This window comes from Limulus polyphemus, unplaced genomic scaffold (assembly GCF_000517525.1).
Source record: "Limulus polyphemus unplaced genomic scaffold, Limulus_polyphemus-2.1.2 Scaffold1940, whole genome shotgun sequence".
Lineage (NCBI taxonomy): Eukaryota > Metazoa > Arthropoda > Merostomata > Xiphosura > Limulidae > Limulus > Limulus polyphemus.
This window is the reverse complement of record NW_013667550.1, coordinates 161,798-189,226: the sequence shown is the minus strand read 5'-3', so window position 1 is coordinate 189,226 and position 27,429 is coordinate 161,798. Positions and strand designations below refer to the sequence as shown.

Genomic DNA, 27,429 nt, shown 5'->3' with positions numbered 1-27,429 from the left:
GAGATAGTTCAAGACTCGAGCTTTCATTGCCAGGCTGTTGTTGTATCAAGCAGTACGTTGTTTTGACGAGCTTAACGAATCAGGGTTGATCATGCTCTCAATTTAATCATTCGTCATCGTAAAAAGGAAATCAATTTTCATCTATTCATACAGTACTTTAGCTATAGTACCTGTTTTGTCGGTTGATTGCAGAATTTTAACTTTGGATTGAAATAGCATAGGCGTAGGAGCCGGGGGTGCATTATATCTACATATAATCAAAGGATATTTAGAAATATAAAAAAAACTATAGATATCTATAACCAAAAGTTAAAATTCTGCAATCAACTGATAAAACTGGTACTATAGCTAAAGTACTGTATGAATAGGTGAAAATTGATTTCCTTTTTACGATGACGAATGATTAAATTGAGAGCATGATCAACCCTGATTCGTTAAGCTCGTCAAAACAACGTACTGCTTGATACAACAACAGCCTGGCAATGAAAGCTCGAGTCTTGAACTATCTCGACAGACAGTGTTTAATCGAAGCTAATGCGTAATTCTAGTATAACATTTTACGACCCACTAACATTCTGCTTGTGACCCACCAGTGGGTCGCAACCCATAGTTTGGGAAACACTGTATTAATGTTTAAATAATAAATATTTTATTTGTTCCAAAGCTTTGAGGATGCTTTTCCTCCTCTGACAAGCCACCACTGACTTTGAAAACACTATGATATGGTGAATTAGCAGCACAAAAAATTTAAGTTTTTTGAAGAAATTATCAACAGCTAGAAAACAAATCACACATGTGATAATAAATTAAAAACATAATAAGAAATTAAACAATGATTAAAATGTTGATACCAAACAACTACATCACCAAAGCAACATCTCAAAATAATGATACAAAATGATTACTTCATCTAGAATAAAGAATTAAATTAATATAATATCAGACATATCATAGCATAATGAACTTACTGATATCAAAGATACAAATGATCTTCTCCAAATAGTAGTTTATGCTGGTTCGGCATTTCACACAGGTAAAAGGCTCTGGAGGGCAGTCCGTATATAAGTATGGTGCTACGCTTACTCTGTAATCATCACTAATTGAATTTAGATTTTTTTGAACCTCATATTCATTTGTACTGCTGTAAGCTACAATGTACACTTGGTCTGTCATCTGCATTTTGTAATTCATTTCTGTCCAAGCATCATTTCCAGCAAACAGAAGAAAATTGCCTAGAAACATTTAAAAATTTAAAAGTTGCAACTGACAGCAATTAAACATCAGCACTGTTACCCTAGAATAATGGTATATTTACAAAAGGTAAATAAAAATGAACACTAATAAATATCAAGGCATTTTATAACACATTCAAGAAAATTAAATATTATTAAACAGATTTAGGATGCAAAGTATAATCTGAGGTCTATGTGCTAAATATGTGACACTTCTAATGTAGACTAACACCAGAGGACCATGAAAGAGTAGAATAAGCCTGAAAACATTTCACATTTTTCACTATAAAGTACCTTAGCTAGCAAAGTATTAAATTTAATAGTACTATGTTTTATTACTAGTCATAAGTATCATTCAGTCCTCCAAGCTAGATGATCACAGAAGGGCTTTTTAATAGTGGCTCTGTACACTGCCACTGAGTGTCAAGATTAGTTCACCTGATAAAAACAAAGCACTGAATGGCCAATAACATCCAAATTGAGCCAGAACCTTATAGACAAACAGATAGTATGAGATTTAAGTGATGCTTCTGTAATGACTATTCAATATTCAAAGGTTACAGTACTTGGATCCTAAAACCAAGTCAGAAGTTTGTTACTAAGCTAAGACATTGTGGTCTCTCATCTTGTAAAAAATGTCTGTGTAACAAGTAATTTCATCTGTTTTTGACATATTTTAAAGACTATGAAGCACACAACTGTAAATTTAAAAAAATACAAAAATGAATAAAGGGGATTGTCTTTAGCAAAAATCTACTAGTTCAGTAACATTAGAAAATTACCTAATGCAATGCACAGTAGACAACTTTTATTTGGTAATAAAAGGAAGCTTATTAACAGCTATGTCTTTGGTAAACCTATAAAAAGCTAGTACAGAGCAAGTTCATTTGCACAACATTTTAATGCAGGCTTGCACTGTAATGTGGATCATTTTCTGTTTCTCCTCGCTGCACTTTGTCTTTTGCAGCTTGTTATAGAAGCTGAAAAACCATGTTCAGGAGTAGTTTCTATTGCTCTACTAATTTTATTTCAGTCATTCATTTGGTGAAGGTAGGTGTGGTTGTATGTACAAGTTTCAGCTGCCAGGCATAGATAATCTAAGGCAGCCTTCTCCTATTAAAGGAAGCAATATTAAAGGCTAGTTTCATTTGCTCTTTGCAGTTGTTGATGAACATTTCTTTTATACAAATGCTGGTGATGCTCTGGAGTAGTTTTTTGCAATTATTGCATCTTCATATGTTTTGCACTTTTATTGAAAAAAATTTGATCTTTGAGGATAATGATAAAGGCAGTGGCAGTATAATCCAAGGTGTGAGAATCAATCAATTGACAGAAAGAGGAGGAAAGGAAGGAGTGGGGCAATTATTAGTAAGTAGATCTGTGCTGATTAACATTTAATTTAAGATGCATCTTGTGTATCCTCAAATTTTCTTTAGTGCAGAGCATTTCTCTACTATCTGCACTTCCCAAGATATTAAAAGTGTTTTGAAGTGACATTTATGTCACAGTACTGTAAACAGTGGTGAAGGATGGATGACTGATTATATGCTGTGTATTGTGCATGTTCTTTAATACGTGAGCTCAGACAATTTATTGTCTATAAAGCCTACATAGCCAAGGTTACACCTTGGACATGTAAATTTATACATGACATAAGAGCGATGCGTTCTAGGAATCCTGTCTTTAAATTTACAATAATTACTTAAGTGAAACATTGGTTTAGAGACAATTCTAAACTTAATATGTGGGTAAATTTTATTATTCACAATAGATTTAATTCTATAGAATGATTAACAGTAAACTATTTCTTTGTTTTCAACCTGTTTATTAATTTTTTGGAGTGTTCAAAGATTTTGAATAATTTCTGATAACAATATCAAATATTGGACAGGAAAACAATTTTTTTGTAAAACAACCTTATGTTTTGTATTTCTTCATGGAATGAGGAAAAGAATTAATTATGTTATAAGCCCAGTGAATTAAATTGTGAATTAGGTTATTTTTTAAATTCAAAAGGTAAAAAACTATCAAAATAAAAATATTGTCCTGTAAAAGTTGGCTTATGATAGCACTTAGTGTTAAAACGTCTACCTAAATTAACAATCTTGGTATCTACGAAAGGTAAGCTATTAGCTGTTTGTTCTTCAACTGTAAATCTAATATTATTATTTATTATTATTATTCAGATAATTTTGAAATTTTTGAATATCAGGCTTATTCTTAAAAACTACAAAAGTATCATCAACATAATATAATGGTTTAAACTTTTCCAGACAATATTTAACAACTTTTCTTTGAAATATCTTAAAAACAAATTAGCCAAACATGATGCAACACTTGAACCCATAGACACTCCATCAAGTTGTTCATAATGACAACCATTAAAAAAAAATTGTCTCTTTGGTGACAAATTCTAATAATTTTATAAAACTAGGTTTAGTTATACCTCTAACAACATTAGAATTTTGATAAAAACATTACAGATTAAGTCCTTATTTTCTATTTCTATGATTAAAAAAGATTGCAAGGTAAAAAAATTAGGTTATTGTTCAGACTTTTGTTCTTTTACATATGATGGGTAACATTAGGTAAGAATACTATAGTAAGTGTTAAGCAGCTTTAGTACAGGAGGAGAAAGGGGATCAACGGTTGCAGCAAACTGGAAAAAACTATCAATACTAAGTTGATCATGAAATGCAGAAATTGCTACTGTACCACTAGTTATAAGTTATTATGGTGTTAAAAAATATAGGTGGGAAAATGGGTAACCATATAAACAAAACAGAAGAAGCTGTATGATCAGAGCAGTTTACATGTGGTTAAAAGAATAAAACTCTGATGACATAGACAAGGTGATCAACAAAAGTTATGAGAAAATGTGATTTTAAGAATGATTGTTTGTTTGAAAATTTAAGGTAGTTATAAGAATAAATGTTGGTTTGAGAAGGTTTTTCAAGCTGTAGAAAATTTCAAGTAAGGAAGACAATGAAGAATCCTACAGAAGTAATTTGCAGGTAGAACTGGCCTAAGAAAAACTGAAAAGAAGAGACACGTGTTTGACTAGTTGGTATGTATTGAAGAAAATACACAATGTATACACAATTTTTTTTTAAAACATCCATTAATGTGAGCTGCATATCACAAGTAATAGCTGGATAGAGTCACATAAAACTAGATACTATGTTACTCATTTTTACATGATATATTTCCTTACCTCGGATTTGAACCCAAGACCTGTAATACACAAGGTAAGTACTCTAACAACTAAGCTAAAGGGTTATCTCAGTATAATTTGCTAGTAAGTCACTTTTAATAACTCAAACAAGTACATTAACATCATACCAGGTGTAAGATAATCACAAAAGCAGCCACTCTTAACACTGAAGGTAACTGGCTCTACAAAGTCATCTTGGAGGCTCTTGTACTTCTCAGTAACCACAAAGAAACCAGAAAATTTTTCTTTTCCTATAAATTTGCAGAAATTATCCAGTTATAGCAACTACTTTCTCGTTATCTCAAATCACATTAATCAGTAAACTTAAAGTAATCATAAGTTACTTCTTTTGTTGTAGAATAAGTAATTTATTTCATACATTTCAGATGCTTTTACTTATATGAGAGGAGGATATACCACAAGTAAGAAACTATAACAATATGTTGACTACTTAAACATGAGAATTATATGGAAATAATCTATACAGAATACTTAAGAAGCTCATTATTTTTATAAACTAAGTCCAGGTAATATTCTTTTAACCTGGTTTATATTTATTATTTCTATATTTACTTTTGTTGACAGTACAGTAATATTTCAAAGACCATATATTATTCTTCTAATATATTTAACATAAAATTGGGAATCATCATGTTTCTACAACTGTAAATATTTTTTCTTCAACAGTTAAACATAAATAAGAGTTCACATAAATAACTATATGAATTTTAGCTAAACAATAAGTTATATTACAATAATGCTTAAAGTAGAAGTATTGTTTTGAAGTCAAAGAAAACAGGCATTTTAAGATTGCAATCTGAAGTGTAAATACAACTAGTAAAAAAAAACATGATAGATCTTGTAGGTTTATTAAAATGCAATATTTTAAGTTGTTTTCTCAAAATATCGAGAAAAAAAAAGCATTGAGCAAAACAAACAAAAACCAAAAACTGACATATAAGTAACAATCATAACCTTCATGTACTCCAAACTAAAGTCAATTTCATTAACTTTGCATGGAAAATCTTGGGAAATATCTAAGTAAGCTGAAGTTACCAGAAATAAAAAAATATTTGAAACTTATTTTACATATAGTAATTCAGACATAATTTCATTAGTAAAACATTGAGTTTAACTGCTTTACTCATATGTATTGTTATATTTAATTAACAAAAAGTAATACACCTTTTAAAAAACAATTATTCATTAGTGCAAGACAAAGATATTTTGCTACATATTTTGACCACATCTGTTTGGGTCATCATCTGCCTGATGGAGATTACTAGTTTTGAAATATAATTTTTCCACGAGACAACTGTTTTAACAAATGAAATATCTTTGTGAACATTCAAATTGAAAAGCATAATATTTATTGATATATGTTAGACCTCTTTGCATTTCAAGATTATGATACTTGCCTGTGAAAAATGTTTTCTTTTTTTACTATAATAACACTACAAGTAGTGAGGGAGTTCAATTTTTGGTGTGCCTATCCTTTAACATTTTAATTTATGTTCTTTTATTAAACTTCCTTATGTCTGAAACAGCAAAATAAGAAGTGAAAATGAGCTATACTTTTGTTACATTATTTATACTGTTAGCTGTAAATATTAAAACAAATTCTTACCTTTGGTTGGATTTTCCTGAATCTTGATTTTTAAAACTGAAAAATAGATGGATAAATTACAATAAATTTTTATAGTACAAAAATATGAAGTTTAACATAATTTGCTTTAATGTGTTTATCTGAGAATGTGAAAAAACAACTGATAAGTGTTTATATGACCATTATTAGCTTCCCCTAAATCACATATATATCTCTTAGCAATCCAGCATCTCTATTTATATAGATTAATATATAAAGAGAGCAACATTTATTACATTTGTCTTCTCTTTAAGCTGTATAAAAACATGAGCTGCTCATGCTATCTATCATCTTTTGCCAAAATTCTACTACTTGGTAACAGAATTTGGAGTGAAAACTAGAGACACAAAAATACAGTTCTCAGGCAATTTTCCAGTCATGTTAGGGACTGGTTAGATGTATATTTAATCAACATGACACAGAAATTTGACAGCAAAATCAGAATATTATTATTATGTTGCATTAATTTTTACAAGAACTGTCACAGATTGAAATTCAAGTCATGGCAATTTCTTACACCTAGAGAATGATATGAAGTGTGATGCAATTTGATAATAACAAAAACCCAAAAAATGATGTTTTGGAAAAATCATAGTTTCTTGTTACCAAGCAAAACCACAGAAATAAGAATTCATGAAACACAATCTTTCTGAAATTCAGTACTGCCTGAGCTGAAATGCAAAACTCTTAAAATGCATGCTTGGTTTCTGACCACTATGGGGCTTGCACATAAGAAGTTGAAAAAAAATTTTTCATAGACACATAATTCCTCTTAACACAAATCAGAAATACTTATAAAAAAAATGTCATGGTCTGCATACACAAAAACTGGAATAATAAAAATTTAAGTCTGTAATTAAGTATTTTTTATTAAGGATACTACTTTTTAGTTGTGATTAAACTTACCATTGTCAAAGGAAGAAATACTTTTTTGAAGATGTTTATCAACAGAAGGTAAACAATATGGACAGGAATACGGAGCATCTGGACTTCCACTGACATGATCACTCTGTGTAAGTGCATTTTTCACATCATTCAAGTTGTCATAATTTATTACATATACACCTTGGCTGAGCACAAGTGATGTGAACAAATAGCTCTCCTTGATCCAAACTTTACTGGTTGTGATCAATATAAATTTTCCTATGAAAGGAAGAAGACGACATTGTGAACTGTGAAAATTCTTCAAAAACAATAATAACTTATTCAGTAAGAAATAACATTATCATGCTCATTATATAAATATGCATATTCAATTATTTAGTTTGTTACTAAAATCATATAATATAAAGATTAAATATCCAAACACCAACTTTCAAAATTTCTCAGACAGAAAAAGTTCCCAAGATGAAAAAAGTAGCATTAATAAATATTTTTGAATATTTTTACTATTTACCAGTAAAAAAGCACAGGTACAAAACCAGTGTTTTCTAAATGTACTAACATTTTTTATTTAAACATTATAAATGCAGAAAGCTTAAGATGTACTAATTGTAGTGTTTCCTTTGCTCTAAGTCAGTAAAACTAATATATAAGTAACACAAATGAGCAAGAGTAATATTCTTTAGACTTAGGTTTAACAAAATTACTAGGCAGTTTATTCAACAATTAGCCTCTGCTTCAACATTTAAACACTCCATAACATTCAAAGTAAAAAATCAATGCCTGTCACTTTTAAAAAATTTTTCATTTACCGAATTTATAAGAAACCAATAATGAAGTATAAAATAAAGTTATTTAATCAGATACAGGAATATCATAAACCAATTTTATCGGCACTTCCACCTACACAATCTTATGTTGAGCTGAATTAATATAGTGCACTATACAGTTTGTTTATTGTTTGTTTTATAGCAAAACCACATTGGTCTATCTGCTGTGTCCACCACAGGGAATCAAACCCCAGAGTTTTAGTGTCATATTTGTTTATGCACAAAGCTACACAAGGGCTATCTGTGCTCTGCCTACCATGGGTATCAAAACCCGGTTTCTAGCACTATAAGTCCACAGACATACTGCTGTGCCACTGGGGGGCTTTAGTGTTGTAAGTCCATATGCATACTACTGTTCTACCGGGGGATCCCCATACAATATTTATGACATCAACCCTATCAAATTTTTCTCTGTATATCTAAGTCATTAAAAAATGAAACACGCTGTAAATGTTTTTTTTATTTCGTTTTGATTAAAATTCTGACATAACAAAGTTTAAATACAGAATATTTTACTAGTCTTTTGTACTTGAAATTTTATCTTGTCATGTTTAGGAATTTCACCTATTTTTTGAACAAGTAATATTCAGAATAAAGCTACAACTAATAACTTTTTGAATCCTATATTCTTTCAAAATAAAGCAATCTTTCGTTTGCCGAATTTATTTTTATTTGGTAGTTTAGAATTTCTTAATTCTATTCTGGAATATTCTAATTTCAAAATGCTTCTTTGTATTACTCTTAGCTTCTTCAAGCTATAATTAGAGTAAGGAAATGATGACAGAAGTTTATAACAACTTTATTCCTATTGCATCATTTGTGTTTAGTTAAAATATTTTATCTGAGTATTTTTACCTAGCTAGCTGTTATCTCATGTAGCTCTCATTCTATTATTTTACTATAACTGTATTATGTTTCAAATTCTTTACTGCCACAGAAACGATCTCAAAAAAAAAACAAGAAAAGGAAGAACTTCTTATCAATTAACACTTGAATGTTTTAAAAAACACTTAGTTTTCATGGTATTTTATAATTGGTAGGTTAACAAAAAATTTAAAATATTTAAATATTATAAAACCATTAAGTTATTCCTAATGCTACTTTAATTTTCTGGGATCTAACTAAACAAAACTGACAGATCCTAACAGTCTTTTCAGCACAATTAGATGAAAAACAATTTAAGTATTTAAATACAAAAAAAAAACTTACCTCTTGTGCGTTGTATCAGGTTACATCCACAATTATTCTTAACTCTGAAGTGGACTTCTCTGTTGAAATGTTTCTTGTTACCTTTTAGAAACTTAATAATGGAGAAGGAGCCACATAAACTACCATCATCTGTCAGAATAATAAGAAACCAAAAATTATTCAAGAACAACTTCCTGAATCTTAACTACTAAATATTATATATTTGATCATGAATAAGTAAAAAGAGTCAATTTCTTGGACTGATAACTGTGACCTAAGTAAGTAAAATGTCAATTTCTTTTCTAATATCACATTAATTGCTGTTTTAAAAGGGTCAGTCATTGAATGTTTTATTGGCCTTTTGAAACCTTTTAAGCCACATTTTTAGTTGTTTGAAATTTTCTCAAACAATATGATGTACCTCTTTGACAACTATATGTTTTCAAAACATTTCACTATTGACATGCAAGCTAAAGAAAACCATAAATGCATTAATTTAAAAAAAAATCACAATGAACATTATACAATCATACTTGTAATACAATTAAATACTTTACCTGTATATTGTTCATTTCTTATATTTCAATAAAATTTTGATTTGAAGACAGTGATAATTTTATTTAGCTTAACTTTAGAAATTAAAATATTTAACAGAAAGTGTGAAACACTTAAAATAAAAGCCTCTTTGAATAAAAATAATTAATATTTATTTCATGTATTTTTATCATATCAAATATAAGGTTGTGCAATTTCCATAAAATAATTTTTTATTCACACTTCATACTTGATAATCATCTAAAACTAACACTGAGAGCAAATTATACACTTATTCAAATAATTTATTAAAGGTTAAATAAGCCGTTAGTTTTGCCAAATGAAGCAATTGGAATAAAATACAAAATGCAAGCAAACATTATTGCACAACTATGCACACATTAAAGATTAATAATAAAATGATCAAAACTACTGTATTTGTTAACAATTAAAACTTAATAACTTGATTTGATGTTGTGACACTCTAATACACTTTTAAAATCTCATATACAAATGCCTAATTTTCTAAGCATATAATCCAAGAATTCAATGTAATTTATGACTATTACATACCATCTTTAGGCTTGTTAAACATTTCTCCAATCAGAACTAAATTTGAAAAGAAAATATGATTTTTATTACTATAAAATCATAATATGGAGTTAGGATTAAATTAAGGTCAACCTAGTAGAAATATTAACATGGCTAACTAGAAATAATGTACAATTGAGTATTATGAATTGTATATTAATCCTTGAAACATATAATGAATTCAAATTAACATAGCAGTGTTTACCTGTACAGTATTTGCCTGGTTAGAATTGATATGAGTTTAATTTTTCCTGAGACTTGATTAATATTAGCTATTAGTAACACTGGCATGTATCAATATATCTTATTGTGATTCAAAGTAAGTATTACAGAATTTTCTAATTATTCAATATACAATTAAATAATCTTAACTTTATTTTTACTACTACATGTTTTTCTGTTGTTAAGCACAAAGTTATACAATGTGCTGTCTATGCTCTTCTCACCATAGGTGTTGAAACCCAATTTTTAGAATTATAAGCCTTCAGACTGACCACTAAGTCACAAAGAAACACTTCTATGTGCCCTTAATTATTTATATTATCATCATTATTTATATTTGCACAAATGGTAGAACAAATGTTTATTGTTTTTCAAAAGAAACCAACAGAAAATAATAAATAATAAACCACACTAACAAGTTATATATACATACTGGAGTTAATGAGAAAAAAAATTATTGATCATTTTCACTCCTCTAGTCTTTGAAGGTAAATTGAGAGTTTATTTGGGCAAAGCTTTTAAATACTAATAGTGCCAATAGGTAAAACTGTGTATATAAAGTGAATTGTTAAATGTATATAGTTTAGAGCTTTTTTTTAATTTTCCAATTAACTGAATGAGTAGCTACTTATTTTCCTCACCTACCATAAACTAGTTGTTTCATATAAGTTGGTAGGGTTTGAGATATACTTTTATTTGTCTTTTAAATAATTTTATTTTTTAAATTCTATAAATTTATGATTTAATTTTCAAATTCTTAAATTTCACACAATAAATAATTCATATATTTTGAGTTATTTTTTATTAGTTTACTATCAGCTGTTTTGAATTTTTGAAATTATTATTGGAAATTAATTTCATTTTAATTCCAAAGTGTAAGATGTTACTAAAATCTGTTACAATGTAAAGGTTTTTGTAAAAAAAAAGACTTCCAGAATGTGAAGAAAGACTTTTGTATATATGATTTCATAATGAACATAAGAGACAAAATAATCCACGATTGTCCAGTATAAAAATTACTTAATTACCAGTGAATTAGCTGACAATAATTGGTTGATTATTTGTTATCTGCCATTTATTTTTTTGAATATTTTCTATTTTTGCTTAACCTCCTTATGATGCAACCAGAGATAAGACAACCACCTTACACTTGATTGTGTAATTCTTCTTGGGTTGTAGGTCTAAAAGGTTAATACTACACAGTATTATCATGGAATTGAGTTTCATTAAGTAAAGATAATGCTTGTTTAAGTCTAACAGTTTATTTGGTACAGGAAAAACAGAAAGCTTACTATTAGTAATAGAAGTTTGTATAACTTTCACAGGCCCATGAGTTTCTGCATTAAACAGATTTCATTATGCATCATATCTTACATCTAAGGTCAAGAAGAAAATTAAACAAATGGAACATTGATCCTTCCTTCATCCATGTCTTTGGTGTAAATCAAAAGAGCAAAAGACCTAACACTAAGCCCTGAAGTACCTCACTTGTGACAGTAATCTAGTTTGACTGAACTCCATTTATAACAACCCTCTGCTTTCTCCGATCCAGTCAGTTTTCTATTCAATGAAACAACTTATCTCCCACACTTACAAAGATAACTTTTTAATGAACCTTTTTTTTTGTGGCACCTTGTCAAATGCTTTTCGAAAATAAAGATATATCAAATTCACACCCTTACCCTAACCTACATAAGCAGTAACCTTTTCAAAGAATGTTGAAAGAGTTGTAAGACAAAATTTTCACCTAGTGAAACCATGTTGGCTATCCAATAAAGTTCTAAACTTTGTTGTATGACTTAGCAAAGAATCTTTTAACAGCCTTTCCAAAACTTTTCCCACAACAGATGTAAGATTAATAGGCCTTTAATTACTGGAACAATTTTTATCACCTCCCTTCAAAAGAAGAGTAACATTAGCCAACTTTCAACCCTGTGGTACCTGCCCATTATTCAAGGACTTACAAAAGGTAGTAGCAAGTGGCTCATATATCCAATCCATAACCTCCTTCAAAACCCTTGAGAGAATATTATCTGGCCCAGGAAACTTATCATTCTTTAAACTTCCCATTTTTTTTTAACAAGCTCAGAATTAATGTGGTCATCTTGTTTGGTCTTGTTTCCACCTATCAATTGTTCAAGATGAGGAACACTGCCTAAATGTTTACTAGTAAGAATTGAAGAAGAAGTAGAATTTAAAAACCCAGTCATCTTATAATCATCAGATATTAGCCTTCATGAATCATGCCTCAGAGACTACCCAATCCTAACATTTTGTAAAAATCATTACTATTAATTTTTTACATTTCAGCCAACCTTTTTTTTTTTCACATACTTTTATATTTCCTAATTTCTCATTTGATCAATTCTCTTGATCTTCTATATATCCCCCAAATCTCCCATCAATGCAGCAAGTTGAAACTATTTAAATTTATAATCCTCTTCTTAAATTTTATCCTTTATACCCTTTTTGAGCAATCCTCATTTTTACTTGCTTTTAAGAAACATGCCTATTTTAAATATTTAAAGATCTATAATATAATGGGACTTTTGTAATGTGTATTTTTATGTATGATAAATTGATAACTTAATAAAAAGAACATTTCTGGTTGAAAAGTAGCCTTTTGTGTTGAGAAAAAAGTTGAAAGAGTACCTTACTAATAAATTAAATTTTTAGAAACACCAATTTAGGAATAAGCTTATTATACAATTGATTTTTTTGGGAAGTATATTATATAAGTGTAATTTATATACATATAAACACTATCTGAATACAAGCATACGCACCTAAAGAAAGAAAACATACCATACTTGAAAGAATTCAGTTTGTAACGAACATCACCATCAAGTGAACTTAGGCAATTTGGACAACTAAGAGGAGCACCTGGGCATTTACTGGGCTTAGACATATATAGTTGTGAGTCATTAGGAACAAAGTCTTGGAACACTATATCTTCTTGAATAACCTTAGAGCATTCCTTGGGCACTAAAAACTGGAAGAGTGTTTCAGTATCTAGAATAGAGAGGTAAAAGAAAAAGATGAATGAAACATTTAGTGTTTTGATTATTTTCAATATAGACACCATAACACAAACGTTTCTTCAGATAAATATAAATATTATAAAAAATAAAAAGAACCTTAAATAAATACAACTACTACTTTTAATGCCAAATTATAATTTTTCATTTAATAAAAGTATCTATAAAGATACTTAAAGAGGCTTGACTTAGTGGAAGCTGAGCAATCCATTGGGCTAAATTCAAGGCTCAGAAGAAGGGTACCATAAAAAGCTTGACCACTTACATAGATAACCTGCATCATTTGCATATCAAGCTTTACGCTGCCATGGCTTCAGCCAATCATGAGGATATACTCATTGTCAAGTTTGTGAAAAGGTTATCCAGTGAGATAATGCAACATCATCTGAGTGTGAGAGATCTTCTCACCCTTACTAAGGCAGTTTCTGTCACCAACCACCCACACATTCCAGAACTGTAATGCAACCATAGTGGTATCCAGTGAAATTGCAGGAATATTTCAGCCCTCCCATGGCTTATATGCCACAACCTTTACTGCCGATGCTTCTGCAAAGACATTACTCTGGAAGGGAGGAGCAAAGTGTACTGCTTTGCATATGAAATGTTAGGTCATTTTCAAGTAAATTGCCCATACCTTGCTCTGGTCATGGTGTACAAAGCTATCAGTTCAATGGCTGCAGGATAGCCAAACACTGCTGCTACAACTCCATGAAACTAGAAAAGTACAAGTCAGATCTAGACACCAATTTGGGGAGTGAAATGAACAACTTGCACCAGAAGGTACTGGTGGTCAGCACAGCTCTCTCAGGTCTTTATATGTGCTTGTCTGAGTACAAAGGCAAGAGATAGGAATGGCCAGATCACAGGTAAATCTCACAGTATATCAGACACTTCAACAAAACCACCAATCAGGCCAATTAACACAAACTTTATTCTGGCAATTGGAGATAAGCTAGACACAAACAGAGAGGCTAAGCCTTGACCATGTCTGGAAGGTTTCACTTACAGAATGAAAACAGTCATCACTGACCTCAGTTCTAGCATCAGAAGTATTGGAATAGTATAGTTATACAACACAAGTCAGTTCAATTCCAGGAACAGTGAACTGCATGAGTGTATGTGGAAGAGGAAGTCACAGTACCCCATGAACACAAGTAATTTTCTGTGGTTTACAATAGATAAAGTCTACACTTTCAGTGCCGTGAAATAAGTTTATAAAGCCCACACATAAAATAGGCTGTTTCCTGTCATGAAATCAAACACAATTAGCTTGGTAAGCAAAGCTGAAGTAACAGAAACCAACATATCTGAGATTGCTTGTTTAAAAGCAGTAGTGGATTTATCACTAACTGCAAAAGATGCCCACCAAGGGCACCCAATTGAGGGGGGCCTCAAACTCTAAATTAAAAATGTTCATATACATGTTTCATATTTTACGGAACATATATATGTCATATTTTATTGTTGTTTATTTTTCATTCATTACACAAAGAGCAATATATATATACCTTTATAGCAAAGTATGTGATTTATATTTCAACTAAACTAAACTATACCTTAACCCTTTCACTTTTGTCATTCATTGAAACATCTTGTACTGAAACATCCTAGTACTGCTTATTTTCCATTCCCTATGCCAAATTTAAAAGCACCTTTTGGGCAACTTAAAAATTAAATTTTTACCACTCAAATAATTCAAAATATATGTTTACATTTCTATAATTTATATACAACACTAGCTTTGCCAACACTCCTGGATTCACCAGGAGTATCCTAAGAGCATATATATTCTCCTAGCTCATGGAAGGCTTTCTTAATATTCTGCATTCTCTAAAAAATATTTTGCTTGCAATTCAAAACACTTTTCTGTCCCACGAAAGAAAGAAAGAAAGAAATAGTCACAGAAAAAGAATATATTACATGGATCAGCTAAAATTATTTATATTAAAAATTTTAGTACATATGGTACATATAGTGAAAATAAATATAAATTTAAATAAATATTTCTTACTAAAAGTAGAATGCTTATTTTGGTATTTTCATGCATATTTTTTAAGATAAAAGATTATCATTATTTTGGAAATAGTTTTCTTTAAACACATGAATTGTTATCAACCTATCTCTTGCATATTATTAGCCTTTATATGCCTGCAATTTTTAAATACTGTATATGAATTATAAGAATTTAAATACATACATATACACACACATTTATCTCCTGGAATTTATTTCAAAAAGTTGGCAAGCCCATACAACACACATGTGTAGTGTTGTTATGCATGGGAAGGACACCAACGACAAATTGTAACATGCATTTTACCACCCTGTGGCTGTTTTGCCCTGAGAAGCGAAGTTCAGTTAACAAGATTCCACAAGTGGAAATAATACTATAAGCACCTTATGGAAGGAAATTTAGCAAATATAGGTATTTGGTGATTTTTTTTTTAATGAAAGTGTTATTTTTTCTTTTGCAGTAAGAAAAATAAAAAAGGGTATAGCAGTCCAGTGCAGAAAAAAGCAAAGAATGAAAAATGAAAACTAATAGAAAAAAAAGGCTACAGACTCAGAAATGAGGTGCAATTCCTCAGTTCCATGCAGTTGAATGTGAAAGAATTAACTTATTTGAGGAGAATGAAGGAGATGTTGGTGAGTCTTGTGATGATCAAATGAATACAGTCTCAACTAGCATTAATGATCCAATCCAAATTCAAGCTCAAATTGAAGTCCAGCTATTAACTACTCATAGGATATTGCTTGACTAGTTATTGACTATTACATAATAAATAAACCCAAAAATATTGAAGACATGTGTGTGTCAAGATCCTAACAGAAGTTATTGTAGAAGTTTGTTCTAATTTTGGTTGTATTGACTATGAAATGAGAAAACAAATAGATAGTGAACATATTGAAATTTTGAAATTGTAAATTTTGTAAAATTGTTGTTTAAATTAGGATGAGTATTTCGAGTCCACAACAAAAGTTTAAATTCAAACAGGAAATATAATTATTTCAGTTGTCTTGAGTAGCTTAACAAATTTGATGATTTTTTAAAAAATCATTTGAAACATTATAATAATCTGGGTAAAGGAATTAAAAACTATTTGTCACATCAAACTTGTTCACAAAATTAATGGAAAATGAGCTTCTTTTTAAATCGAAAAATGAAGTTAAAAGAGCAATTTATTTGTTCATGATTATTTATTCAATGCCAGCCATAAGTCATATCTATCAACTTACTTTTATAATAAACTATATTGAACACGACAGGCAAATAAATGGAAGATTTTTTGGATTTATTCCTTTAAAGTTTCACACTGCTAAAAATTTAGAAGAAGCTGTGCTAAATACTTTGCAAGTATTAAATCTATACATCAAAAACTGTAGTGGACAAACTTACGATAATGTTTCAAATATGGTTGGAAAATATTCGGGACTTAAGACAAGAATTAAAAAACAAGAGCATCAGCCTTATTTATACCTTATGATAGCCATTTGTTAAATCTAGTTGGCAATTATACAGCACAATCGTGTTCTGAAGCAATATTAATTTTTAATTTTGTGCAAAATTTATTTGTATTATTCTCTACTTCTACACAATAATGGAACATTCTTACGAATTGCCTAGGAAAGAATATAACATTAAAAAAGTATGCAAGACCAGACTGTCTACAAAAGCTTTTAAAAATAAGTTTTGTAATATCAAGGAATTTTTTCAAAAATTAGTGAAACTCCTGCACAAAATTAACAATAGAATAGAAGCTACACATTTAACTAAAAGGTTTATGATTATGAAACAAAACTGATGATTTCATGTTGATCCAAAATATTACAACAAGTAAACGTTGTAAATCTATCATTATAAGACCCAAGGCTGAATATTTTGAAGGGAGAAGCACTATTAACCTCATTGAAATGATTCATCTTTGAATTTGGAAATGATTTTGAATCCATTGAAAATGAAGCAAGTAATTTATCCACCAATGGTGAAAAAATTATTTTATGAAGAAAGAAGCAGGCAAGTAAGATGGAAAATATCATTTGATGAAAATACTAATAATGAAGTATTGTTAACAGGAAGAGACTGATTCATTTAAAGTGTTTTCTTTGTATCTTTTGACTGATTAGTTACCAAAATTGACAACGAATTGAAATTTACAGTGATGTTATTAAATATTTTAAAATATTCTTTGATTTTAAAATAGCTAATAAAGAAAAAACATGAATGTTTGGAGAAACTATCTAACTTATATATGAGTGATATAGACACCTGAGTCATTTAAAGAAGCAGCTGGACATTTTTTAAAATTCTGTGAAGAAAAAAATGTTTGTTGCTTGAGTAGCATGTATAATTTACTATGGAATGAATTGCAGTTGACATTTTGAAACATAGAAAATGTGCTGAGAATTTTTTAAACTCTTCTTACTAGTAATGCTATGAGTAAAAGGTCATTTTCTGTGTTAAGAAGAGTGAAGAACTATTTATGGTACACAATATCCCAGGATCGTTTATCTTCTCTTTCACTTGTGAACATAGACAACAAGGAATTAGAACATATGAATTATGAAGACATTATTGACAAGTTTTCATTTAAAAAGGCAGGAAATTTTGACATGAGACAGGTATTTATTCTTTATTTGTTTGAGTTTATATTATTATATATATATCTAATACAATATTAGTTACTAATTCACACCATTATGAATTACCTAAATGATTATATCATGAGTAATGCTAATGATAGGGGCCAAACATGAGGTTGTGTCTTGAGTGCCAGAATAGCTAAATCCACCACTGACCAAATGAAAAGTCCACAGTTTCCCTGATTTTACATATTATGTGGCCAACTTTTCCAAGATTTCATTATACATACTGGCTCTTAATAAGGTAAAGGCACATTTCAGATGGAGTAAGAAGTATCACAGTTGTATCCAGAGCTTTAAGTAATTGTTTCTAATTTGTCAAAGTCCACACAGACAGGTTCAATTACTTTAGAACACCCTCTTTGACATGACAAATTATTCTCCTCTATCTCCATTATTATAATAATACAAGCTGTGAAACTCACTTTAGAAGTCACCTGTTATGGCTAAACTGACACGCAGTCTAACTTCACTTTTACTTTCACTACAAACATCAAGACATTATGATGTAATAATACTCACTAAAACCAATAAGAAACATTCAGAAGGTTTGAGTAACAATTCAACTACACAACAAATGATTTGTAAACAGTCACATAAGTAAACCTGCAATAAATTATCTCTTCTAAAAATACTCAATTTGACACTTGCTCTTTAAAACTATCTAAATCATAACTCTCATATCAAATTTAAATAAAATAATAATGTATATCTAACAAGTAGATGATGCCATGACTAGCATTTCAGGAGTTCTGAGAAGAGCAACTAAAGGCAACCTATGGTATTTGTATGAGCAGTTATGAGTGTAGTAAGATGTGTTATAAACCACCAAGCAGTGGTGTACTAGCTGTGTTACAGCTAGTGGTTCCCAGTACAATGAGACACGAAATTCACTAATTTTTGAATAACACATTGACTGGAGGACACCAAGGTGTCATCTACATTTTTTTAACATTTGATAGCAGTTATATTAGCAGCATTCAAGCTGAGAAGTTCAGCACTGGTTTGAGCACCATTTTTTTTATTAGGTATTTTATTCATTGTCAAAGGGTATTTGTGGTCAAATTTTGATTAAAAATTCTATTTCTTTGTTTAATGATTGTGATGTCTGTATTACATACAAGCAATTTCAGCAGTGATAGAAAGTTAACACACTCTCTGACAAGAGTGCATAGTTAAAGTTTATTAATATAAAGGTAAAAATAACTGTTGGCTTGAGGACAAGCCTGATCTTTATTCTGAATTTATCATTTACTGTGTATATGTGCAGATTTTCACATAACACATGATTGGGAAAGCCATTAAGTTTATTTATTCTAACTACCTTTACTTCTTTGTTATTCTTGAGTAGATGATACTTGTTTGCCCAGAGAGGAAAGGTTTCTGCAATACTCTATGTTATGCACGGATGTCGACAACAATGTCCTAAATGGTGGTTCAGGCATATATCTGAAGGTTACAAGCTTACCTGTATTTAAATGAATCTAACCAGTCACATAGGTAACACTAGTCACTCTGGGTAAAAGTGACATTTCTTTCAAACTGGATTTAGTCAGGCTGGTACATGGATTCATATTGAGCAGCAGAAAATAAAAGTTCTAGTAGAAGTGATTGTCCCACGTCAAAGCATGTAAACATACTGATTTTGTGTCTTACATGAGATATAAATAGAGATTGTTCATTTCATGTTTCACTTGATGTCCAGTTTCATTATTTCATCAATTCTTATGACTTAGAGTTATAGTATTACTTCATAATCAGTATCTTGACCTAATCACTTGTTGTTAATTTGACCTATCCCATTACTCTAAAATTAATTCTCTTTACCATGGATACATCACATATAATTTCCTCTATGAATTAAGGTAATTTTGACTTGATTCCTACTCTTATATTTTATTCCTAGGTAGAACTTGAAAAAACTGTGATAATTTTTTGTATGAGAAAAAAAATTCAAACGAAATTACAAAATTAAAATTAACACAAAATTTAATGAAAAATACAATAAACTTAATGTTGTTTTCCAGGAATGTTTTAAAATAATCTAAAGCAACGTTTTTGAAATTTTTTTAAAAATCTGCACAGTAAAGACACAGGTGTACATCTAATTAATTTATTACTTCAATCTTATGACATACCTTTATGCAACATAATTCATTATTTATCAAAATCTGCTTTTGTGATAAAGGAATAATTCATGGTTTTGTAACTTATTTTCTGAGTCTTCTACAACTCTCATTATAACATAATAAACAACTACTTTATTTTATACATAATTTTGAAGCTCTAAGGTATCTTAACTATCTTGTAGATCTATCTATTGACTAGATAAACAACAGCAAATAACAGACAGAAATCATATAAACAAAAAAGTGCACTCAGACTAAATTCATAACTATAAAAACAAATTAAATCTTACCTTTCTCATTTTTATTGTAAATCTTTACAACAGCTTCTTTCAAACCTGTTACTTTAATTTCTTGTATTATAGCGAAAGAGAAACACGTTGACCTAGCTTCTATCTGTTTGAAAACAAATGAAAGCCAGTTATTTAAAACCACCTACTTTTTTATCACACTTTTAATTCATTAGTAGATGACTATACATTTAGTAAGGCTAAAGATGAGAAGCCAAAACATAACAGCATTGAAGTTCCACATAATTATACACAGTACAGAACAAGTGAGAATGGTACTAGATCTAAGTGGCATAAGGAAAATAAGGACAGTGATGGTAAAGAAAAAAACAGTAAGCCTAGTTTGAAGGAAGTTAAAATAAGCACAGAATTAATAGTAAATAAGGCAGTGCATAGAAATAAAATTATGAGAGATCAAATGAAGGTAGTGAACACTACATAAGTAAAAAATACTACAGGCCACTCAGATGACTACACCTAGAGACAGCAAGAAAGAATCCCAACAGGAAAATCTGTTAGAACGTGTACCTGTAAGGCTAGTTAGAGCTACAAAGAAAACTGAGAGAAGCTAGTTTATTATATCAATGAAGCTAAACTAGAGGGCTTTAGGCAAAATGAAGAAACATCAATTGAAATAGTGAATTGAAATGGATGAATCAAACATATAAATTGTTATGTATATATGGATTCTGTCTAAGCAAAACATGGTGCCTATAAAAGTATTGAATATAAATTAAAATACAATAGCGCAACCTATACATTTAGTAACAGGTCAGATTAGCAACAAAGAGTAAGTAACTCCAGTACAGGAAAATATAAGAGGTATGAATAAAATGTGTAGATAAAGTAAAAATTGACCTTTATATTTGTAGATATACATGATAAACATAAGCAAAGACTAGTAAGCTCATTAAAAGATTTGTTTGTTTGTTGAATTTCATGTAAACAAAAGGAGCACTCAGATAAATTTTCTAACAACAAAAGCAAACTAAATCATACCTTTTTTATTTTTATTGTAAACCCTTACAACAGCTTCTTTCAATCTTGTTACTTTAATTTTTTGTATTATAGTGAAAGAGATATCCATTGACGTTGCTTCTATCTGTCTGAAAACATATGAAAGCTACTCAAGGGCTACCTGTACCAGTCGTCCCTAATTTTGAAGTGATAGACTAGAGAGAAGGCAGCTAGTCCACACCAGCTACTGCCCACTGTTGGGCTACTTTTTACCAATAAATAGTGGGATTGACTGTCACTTTATAATGCCCCACAGCTGAAATGTTGACCATGTTCGATGATGGGGTTCAAATTCATGACTGGCAGATTGCAAGTCAAGTGCTTAACTACCAAGCCATGCCAAGCCTATCATTAAAATAATGTGGAGTTTTTATACATATTTGAATTTGGGGTGCACCTTATTTGCTATGCTAACCATGAATATTGAATTCAAAAACTGAGGCAGAGACTTTCCAGGATAGTCATAAACAAGACTCAATTTATCATTTAAAGGAGTACTTTGCTATTAAGTCAAAAATTGGGAAATTGAGGGGCATTCCTTCAACTGCTTTCAAGAAGAAGGTGATTCTAAGGTTGTACAAAAAAGGCAAAACATAAGCTAGTACTAAAACAAAGTATACTTATAGCATAGATACCTTATAGAGTGCCAGAGAAACACAGAATTAAAAGCATGTATAAAAGATATGCTTGACAAGAAGTTATATTGGAAAACAGCAGTATTTATGCAGCACCAGTAGTTTAATTTCCTATGTAAGATGAAAAATTCAATTTCTGTGGGGATTTCTGAAGGATTAAAAAATAGTGGACGAGGACATGTTCTGTTACCAAATATGCAAGAGACCATAGATAAGTTAGGTCAGAATAAATGGTTTACCTCTATGGTTTTGCAAAATGGTTATTAGCCAGTCAAAATAGAAGATAGAGACAAAGAGAAAACTGCATTTATATTGCCTTCAGGAAAATATCAGTTTAATATAGTGCCTTTGGTTTTATGTACTGCACCTTCAAGATTTCAAGATTTTATTAGATATGCTGTCATGGTATTGTAGATCTGATAAGAAAACAAAAGATTGGCAGGTTTCCTTATTACTTTTAGCTTACAAAAGCACTGAAAATGAGTCTAGTTAAGAAAGTATGTTTTTCTTCTAGACAGTAGAGTTGTAAAGTTACCAATTCAAGATATATCAGTTCCACAGAAGATTAATTACACACTAGATATGGAATATACTGTAGAAATGATGCTGAGGATATAAGTAGCATTTAAAACAACAAATACATTTAACTCAAGCAGCCAAAGTTAGGGAAAAGTTAGGGAAAGCAAAAATCTGAATGTGATTCATGGAAATAATTATAAAGGTGAATTGACACTTTATTCTCATAAATGGAGCCTAATGATACCCATAAACAAGGGAGGGCTGCTAAAAAATGTGAAGAATTAACCACTCTTGTTGACTGGGAATGATTCTCTAGTAAAGAGTTAACCCTTAAATGTCTAGAGCCAAATGAAACTCAAACTTATTTGTTTAAACCCCTACATTCCAGAAACAGAGTTTCAGAAGAGAGCAGTAGGTGAGTAAGCTGGGTAACCAAGCCCCTACCTTAAGCAGAAAGAGAAGATGGCAAGGCAGATTAGCATCTAATACAGAATGGGAAGAACCATTTATGACTTAAATATTCAATGGTGCTGGTGAAAGGCAATGAGAAAGTAAAACTGATACAGGACTGAACACAACTACTCTGCAGTGAATTAGGAGCAGATGCATGCTCCAATTACAAATAGCTGCTTAAAGCGTATGTTGCATGCCCATTCCAGACACTACTATGTATATATTGTTTATCATATAAAATGGAATATTTATGACAATAGTTAAGCAGCTATGGTTGTATTACCCCTATGTATATATCACGATCAGTTTAAATACAGAGACTGACAAGTTATTTTATGGCTTAAAAATTCTGTAGCTAGTTGCTATAACTAACATAATCATTAATTGTATTTTAAAATTTGTTAAACTAACTGACAATGTGCATAATTCAACCCAAAGATCATGCAACATGCAGAGTATGATCTTAATAGTGCCTACAGTTATGAAATACTGGCAGGTAATAAGGCTTTAATTAAGACAGATGTTCAAATATCCTTCCCTAAGGGCTGTTTTAAGATAGCTTCAAAATCAGGTTTAGCTGTAAAGTATTCAATCACTATATTTGGGAATAATTGACAATAAATAAAGAGGAAATGTGGAAATAGTGTTATTTAATTTTGGAAAAAATAAGTTTAACATGAATGTACATAATGCATATTGGACATATGAGAATGTACTTTACCCTGAATTAACGAAAATTAAAGGGTGTTTTTCATACAAAAAAGAAGTGTTAAATGATTTACTTTTACAGGCATTAATCTTGTCAATTATACAGATTAACATTTAGTATCATGAGTAGACTGTTTGTATGAAGATGAAAAATTTATACACAAAGTTTCCCAAGATGAATGTGCTAAACAAGAGTTATACCATTTAGTTTAGTTAAATAAAGTAAATATCATGTAGTAATAGAGGATTATCAGATTATTGTTGGAGTAATATAGTATACTGGCAATTAAAATCATTGTGTAATAGTTTTAGATTGTTAAGAGAAGCCAAATCTTGATCAAGGTACTCTTTTTGTTTTTCTAGTTTGCTAGGAAACGTTTTAGACAAACAAAGTCAAAAGAAAGGTTAGCAAAATTAATAAAGTATTCCCATATCCAATAGTTTGGTAGGGGACAGCACATATCTGGTTATAATTATACATTAATAAGGATGACAGTTTTATAGATAACCACTCTATAGTTGGTTAAGAGTGAAGAAATATCTCTGGTTACTATTATAAATTACTCAATAATAATTTTGTCAGATTGCAAATGGAAAAGCATTCTTCAGCCAAACTAGGAAGGATTGGTTTTCACCATCATTAACATAAATGGAGTGCAGTAATGGTCTAACTGGTGATTAATACTTTCCCCTTTGATCACATGATAATGGGTCATCTCATGAGTATGTATATACAGAACTTTACAGTGAAGAAATGCTTGATAGATTTAGCATTAAGCTTCAAAGGATGATTAACCAAAGGGCATAACCCTAAGCATTCAATGACTGAGGGTGTTATCTGATCCCATAGAGGGCAGTGTTGTATGGAAACTATAATGAGTTATTTGTGGGAGACTCACTATCAACATTCATTATCCCACACCTGAGAGAACCATTCTAATTTAGTGAAACCAAACATACTATAGTATGTGATGATCATGAATTGTTATGGCAAGAATAAAGATACAAAAACTGTTTCTCAATTAAAGTACCCTGTCTTTAGTTCTTTGGACTCATAGTTAAAATGAAGCTTGCCAACATCATGTTGTTGCATCTCTGGACAAAACACTTCATCCTAATTTCTTCAGTATACTCAACTGTATAATGGATACTAGTGAGTAAACTTGTCATGGATAGCATCCTACCTAGGGGGAATGTGTTATGTACCATTCTTATCTGCTTTTGTCACAGAAAACTGGAGTTAAGCACTGGCTTTGTGGGCCTTTCAACAATGACTTTTTTGCTGAGTCAAGCTAGTTAGTTTACATCAGTCAGCAGTAAGAAGTTGCCAAAAGTCAGCTTTAACTCACATTTGAGGAACATGCCACGTCCTAAACTGTTGCATGGCTTAAGGTTCAGTTCTATTGTAAGTAACCTCTCTGTATATGAATGTTTAAGTTTAAGTAATAAGATATAAGAACTAAAAACTTAAGTTTAAGAAATGAGATGGTTAAACTGAAAGTAGAGGTAATAAAGTTAATTAAAGAGAGAATTCTTTAAATGGACTAGTAAATTAATCAGAGAAATTTCTACCAATATTGAGTAGTAATATTTTTTGGGGTAAATTAAATAAAATGATGTATGTTTTGGTATATAAAATTTGACTCCATCCCCTTGATTCTTATGAAAACTTCCTTGAGTTGGAAATCTTTGTGAAACTGCTATCAATTTACATATTCTTCATATTTTAAATTACTCTTTTTAATGGATTGGTAACTCAGTGATATGTAGTAACTACACATATACATGATATTTCTAACTGGTTCCTGATACATTTACACATTCATGAAGCACTAAATAAGTCTCCCAGACAAAAGAAAAGTTTTAGTGGGAGTTGAATTACCTAGAATACATTTTGCATTTCATTAGAATTACTTAAACTAACAAGTAATTTTATTATATGGAATCATTAGAAGTTTACTTTATATAAAAAGCTAAAATAGAAAAGTTACACAAATTGATTGTCTTAAAAAAAGGCTCAATTTAATATTTTTCTGCAGAATACATATGTCTGCTGATATTTGATTTTAATGAGTGATTTATCTTACCTCTCCTAATAATAGTTCCACATGATTGTCTTTTTGTTTAAAAGTATAGACAGATGAATCCCTTTTAACAACCAGCTGAAATAAAATGAAACCTATCAGATAAATCTCTGTAACCTTTTTTTCTAAAAAACATTAAAAATTAAGCATCTACATAAAATAAAAGCACAGTATTTATTATATTTCTTATACAATTTTGATTTGTACGTTCTTTAATACCATAGTACAAATGACATATTGATAAATCTTTGTTTGTTCATGAAAAGCATATAGTCACTTGAAATATGTTGTCTTAGCTGTATTGTGTAATCTTCAAAATGCTTGTTTAAAGATACACATTAAAAATAAGAATATAAGTTTTCAAATAGATAATTGAGAGCACAAAACAAACAACTATAATAAGAAATAAAAATGATAAAATTTATGCTCAACTACTTGCAACATGGTTTTCAATATCAAGAACTAAACAAAATGTTATTTTTTACAAAGAATATTTTTTATTTCCAATGTAAATTGAAAAGTTTTTATTATTAGTTTCTCCTTTATATCTTAAAGTTTGTATTCCATACATAACATCTGTCTGGGTAGGACTGAAAAGAATGGAAGCATAGAAATAAAGTTTTTATGTCAACTTCCTGCAAAGTTGTTTAAACTTCAGAAAGTTATCATTTTCTTTCACTGAAATTAGATTTCTGATAGATACTTACCTCCCCCTCACACAATAGCTTTTCTCAATCTTCCACTGCTCTCTAATGCATTGGTGCACTAGCTTTTATACCACATAAATTTGAGTTTCTCATTTAGCATGCATAGAGCATATGACAACCCTCCATCAATAGGAACATAACACATTCTGATAAAGCAGCTGGCTCCCTCTGTACTACATTACCTGAACCTCACCTTTGAGATTAAGCCCACAAGAAACAAAAGAACACCAGAAGTGGGAAGGAAGGATGGGAAATGTGAGAGGAGGTAAGGATCTATCAAAAATCTATTTTTAGTGTGAGAAAATGATAACTTCTGATACAATATATGTACCTCCTCTCACACAATAGCTAGAATCTCATATTGAGAAGATAGAGGTTTCAGTATAAATTGAAAAAAACAGAGACCATTGTGGAAAGCATTCATAGAAAATCGATCAGGTGTGCTACGTAATTTAACGGAAGCACACATGTGGGAGGCCAGCACCACTTCTGGAAGGTATGCTCTTTGGCCTTGAAGAAGTGCAGTGTGATGAAATGGGCAGCATCAAGGCCTAGAGCAAGTAAAAGAAAGACCTCAGGAAACAATGTATCCATCCTCAACCATACAAACAGGACCAGAAACAAACTGACTCAGGTAGGATAAGAGTCACAAGTAATATAAAGAAAAAAATGGACAGTGATAGTTAACTTGAAACCCACAAAGAAAAACAGAAAGCTAACAGCCAGTTCTCCCAACTATGAAGATGGAGTCAAATTCGATGACGAGGAACCCACTTTGAGACTAATAATGGCTGGAGACGGCTTGAATGGGGTAATGAAGAAAAAACTTTGATATAAGTGTAACATAACAGCAATGTACATTAGTTTAGTACA

The 27,429-nt window shown here is 30.4% G+C and overlaps 1 protein-coding gene across 1 annotated transcript in view; it reads right to left on the bottom strand.

Moving 5' to 3' along the window:
- LOC106465425 (ovostatin-like) overlaps positions 1–27,429 on the bottom strand; it is a 102,649-nt gene that overhangs the window by 21,994 nt on the left and 53,226 nt on the right. The window contains exons 23-31 of the mRNA XM_022393322.1: positions 25,853–25,927; positions 20,437–20,539; positions 13,144–13,350; positions 10,099–10,134; positions 9,013–9,141; positions 6,998–7,234; positions 6,074–6,109; positions 4,575–4,697; positions 969–1,232 (exon numbers count right to left, since the gene is read on the bottom strand). Coding sequence (XP_022249030.1) covers positions 969–1,232; positions 4,575–4,697; positions 6,074–6,109; positions 6,998–7,234; positions 9,013–9,141; positions 10,099–10,134; positions 13,144–13,350; positions 20,437–20,539; positions 25,853–25,927 — 1,210 coding nt within the window. The remainder of the gene's footprint in view (positions 1–968; positions 1,233–4,574; positions 4,698–6,073; positions 6,110–6,997; positions 7,235–9,012; positions 9,142–10,098; positions 10,135–13,143; positions 13,351–20,436; positions 20,540–25,852; positions 25,928–27,429) is intronic.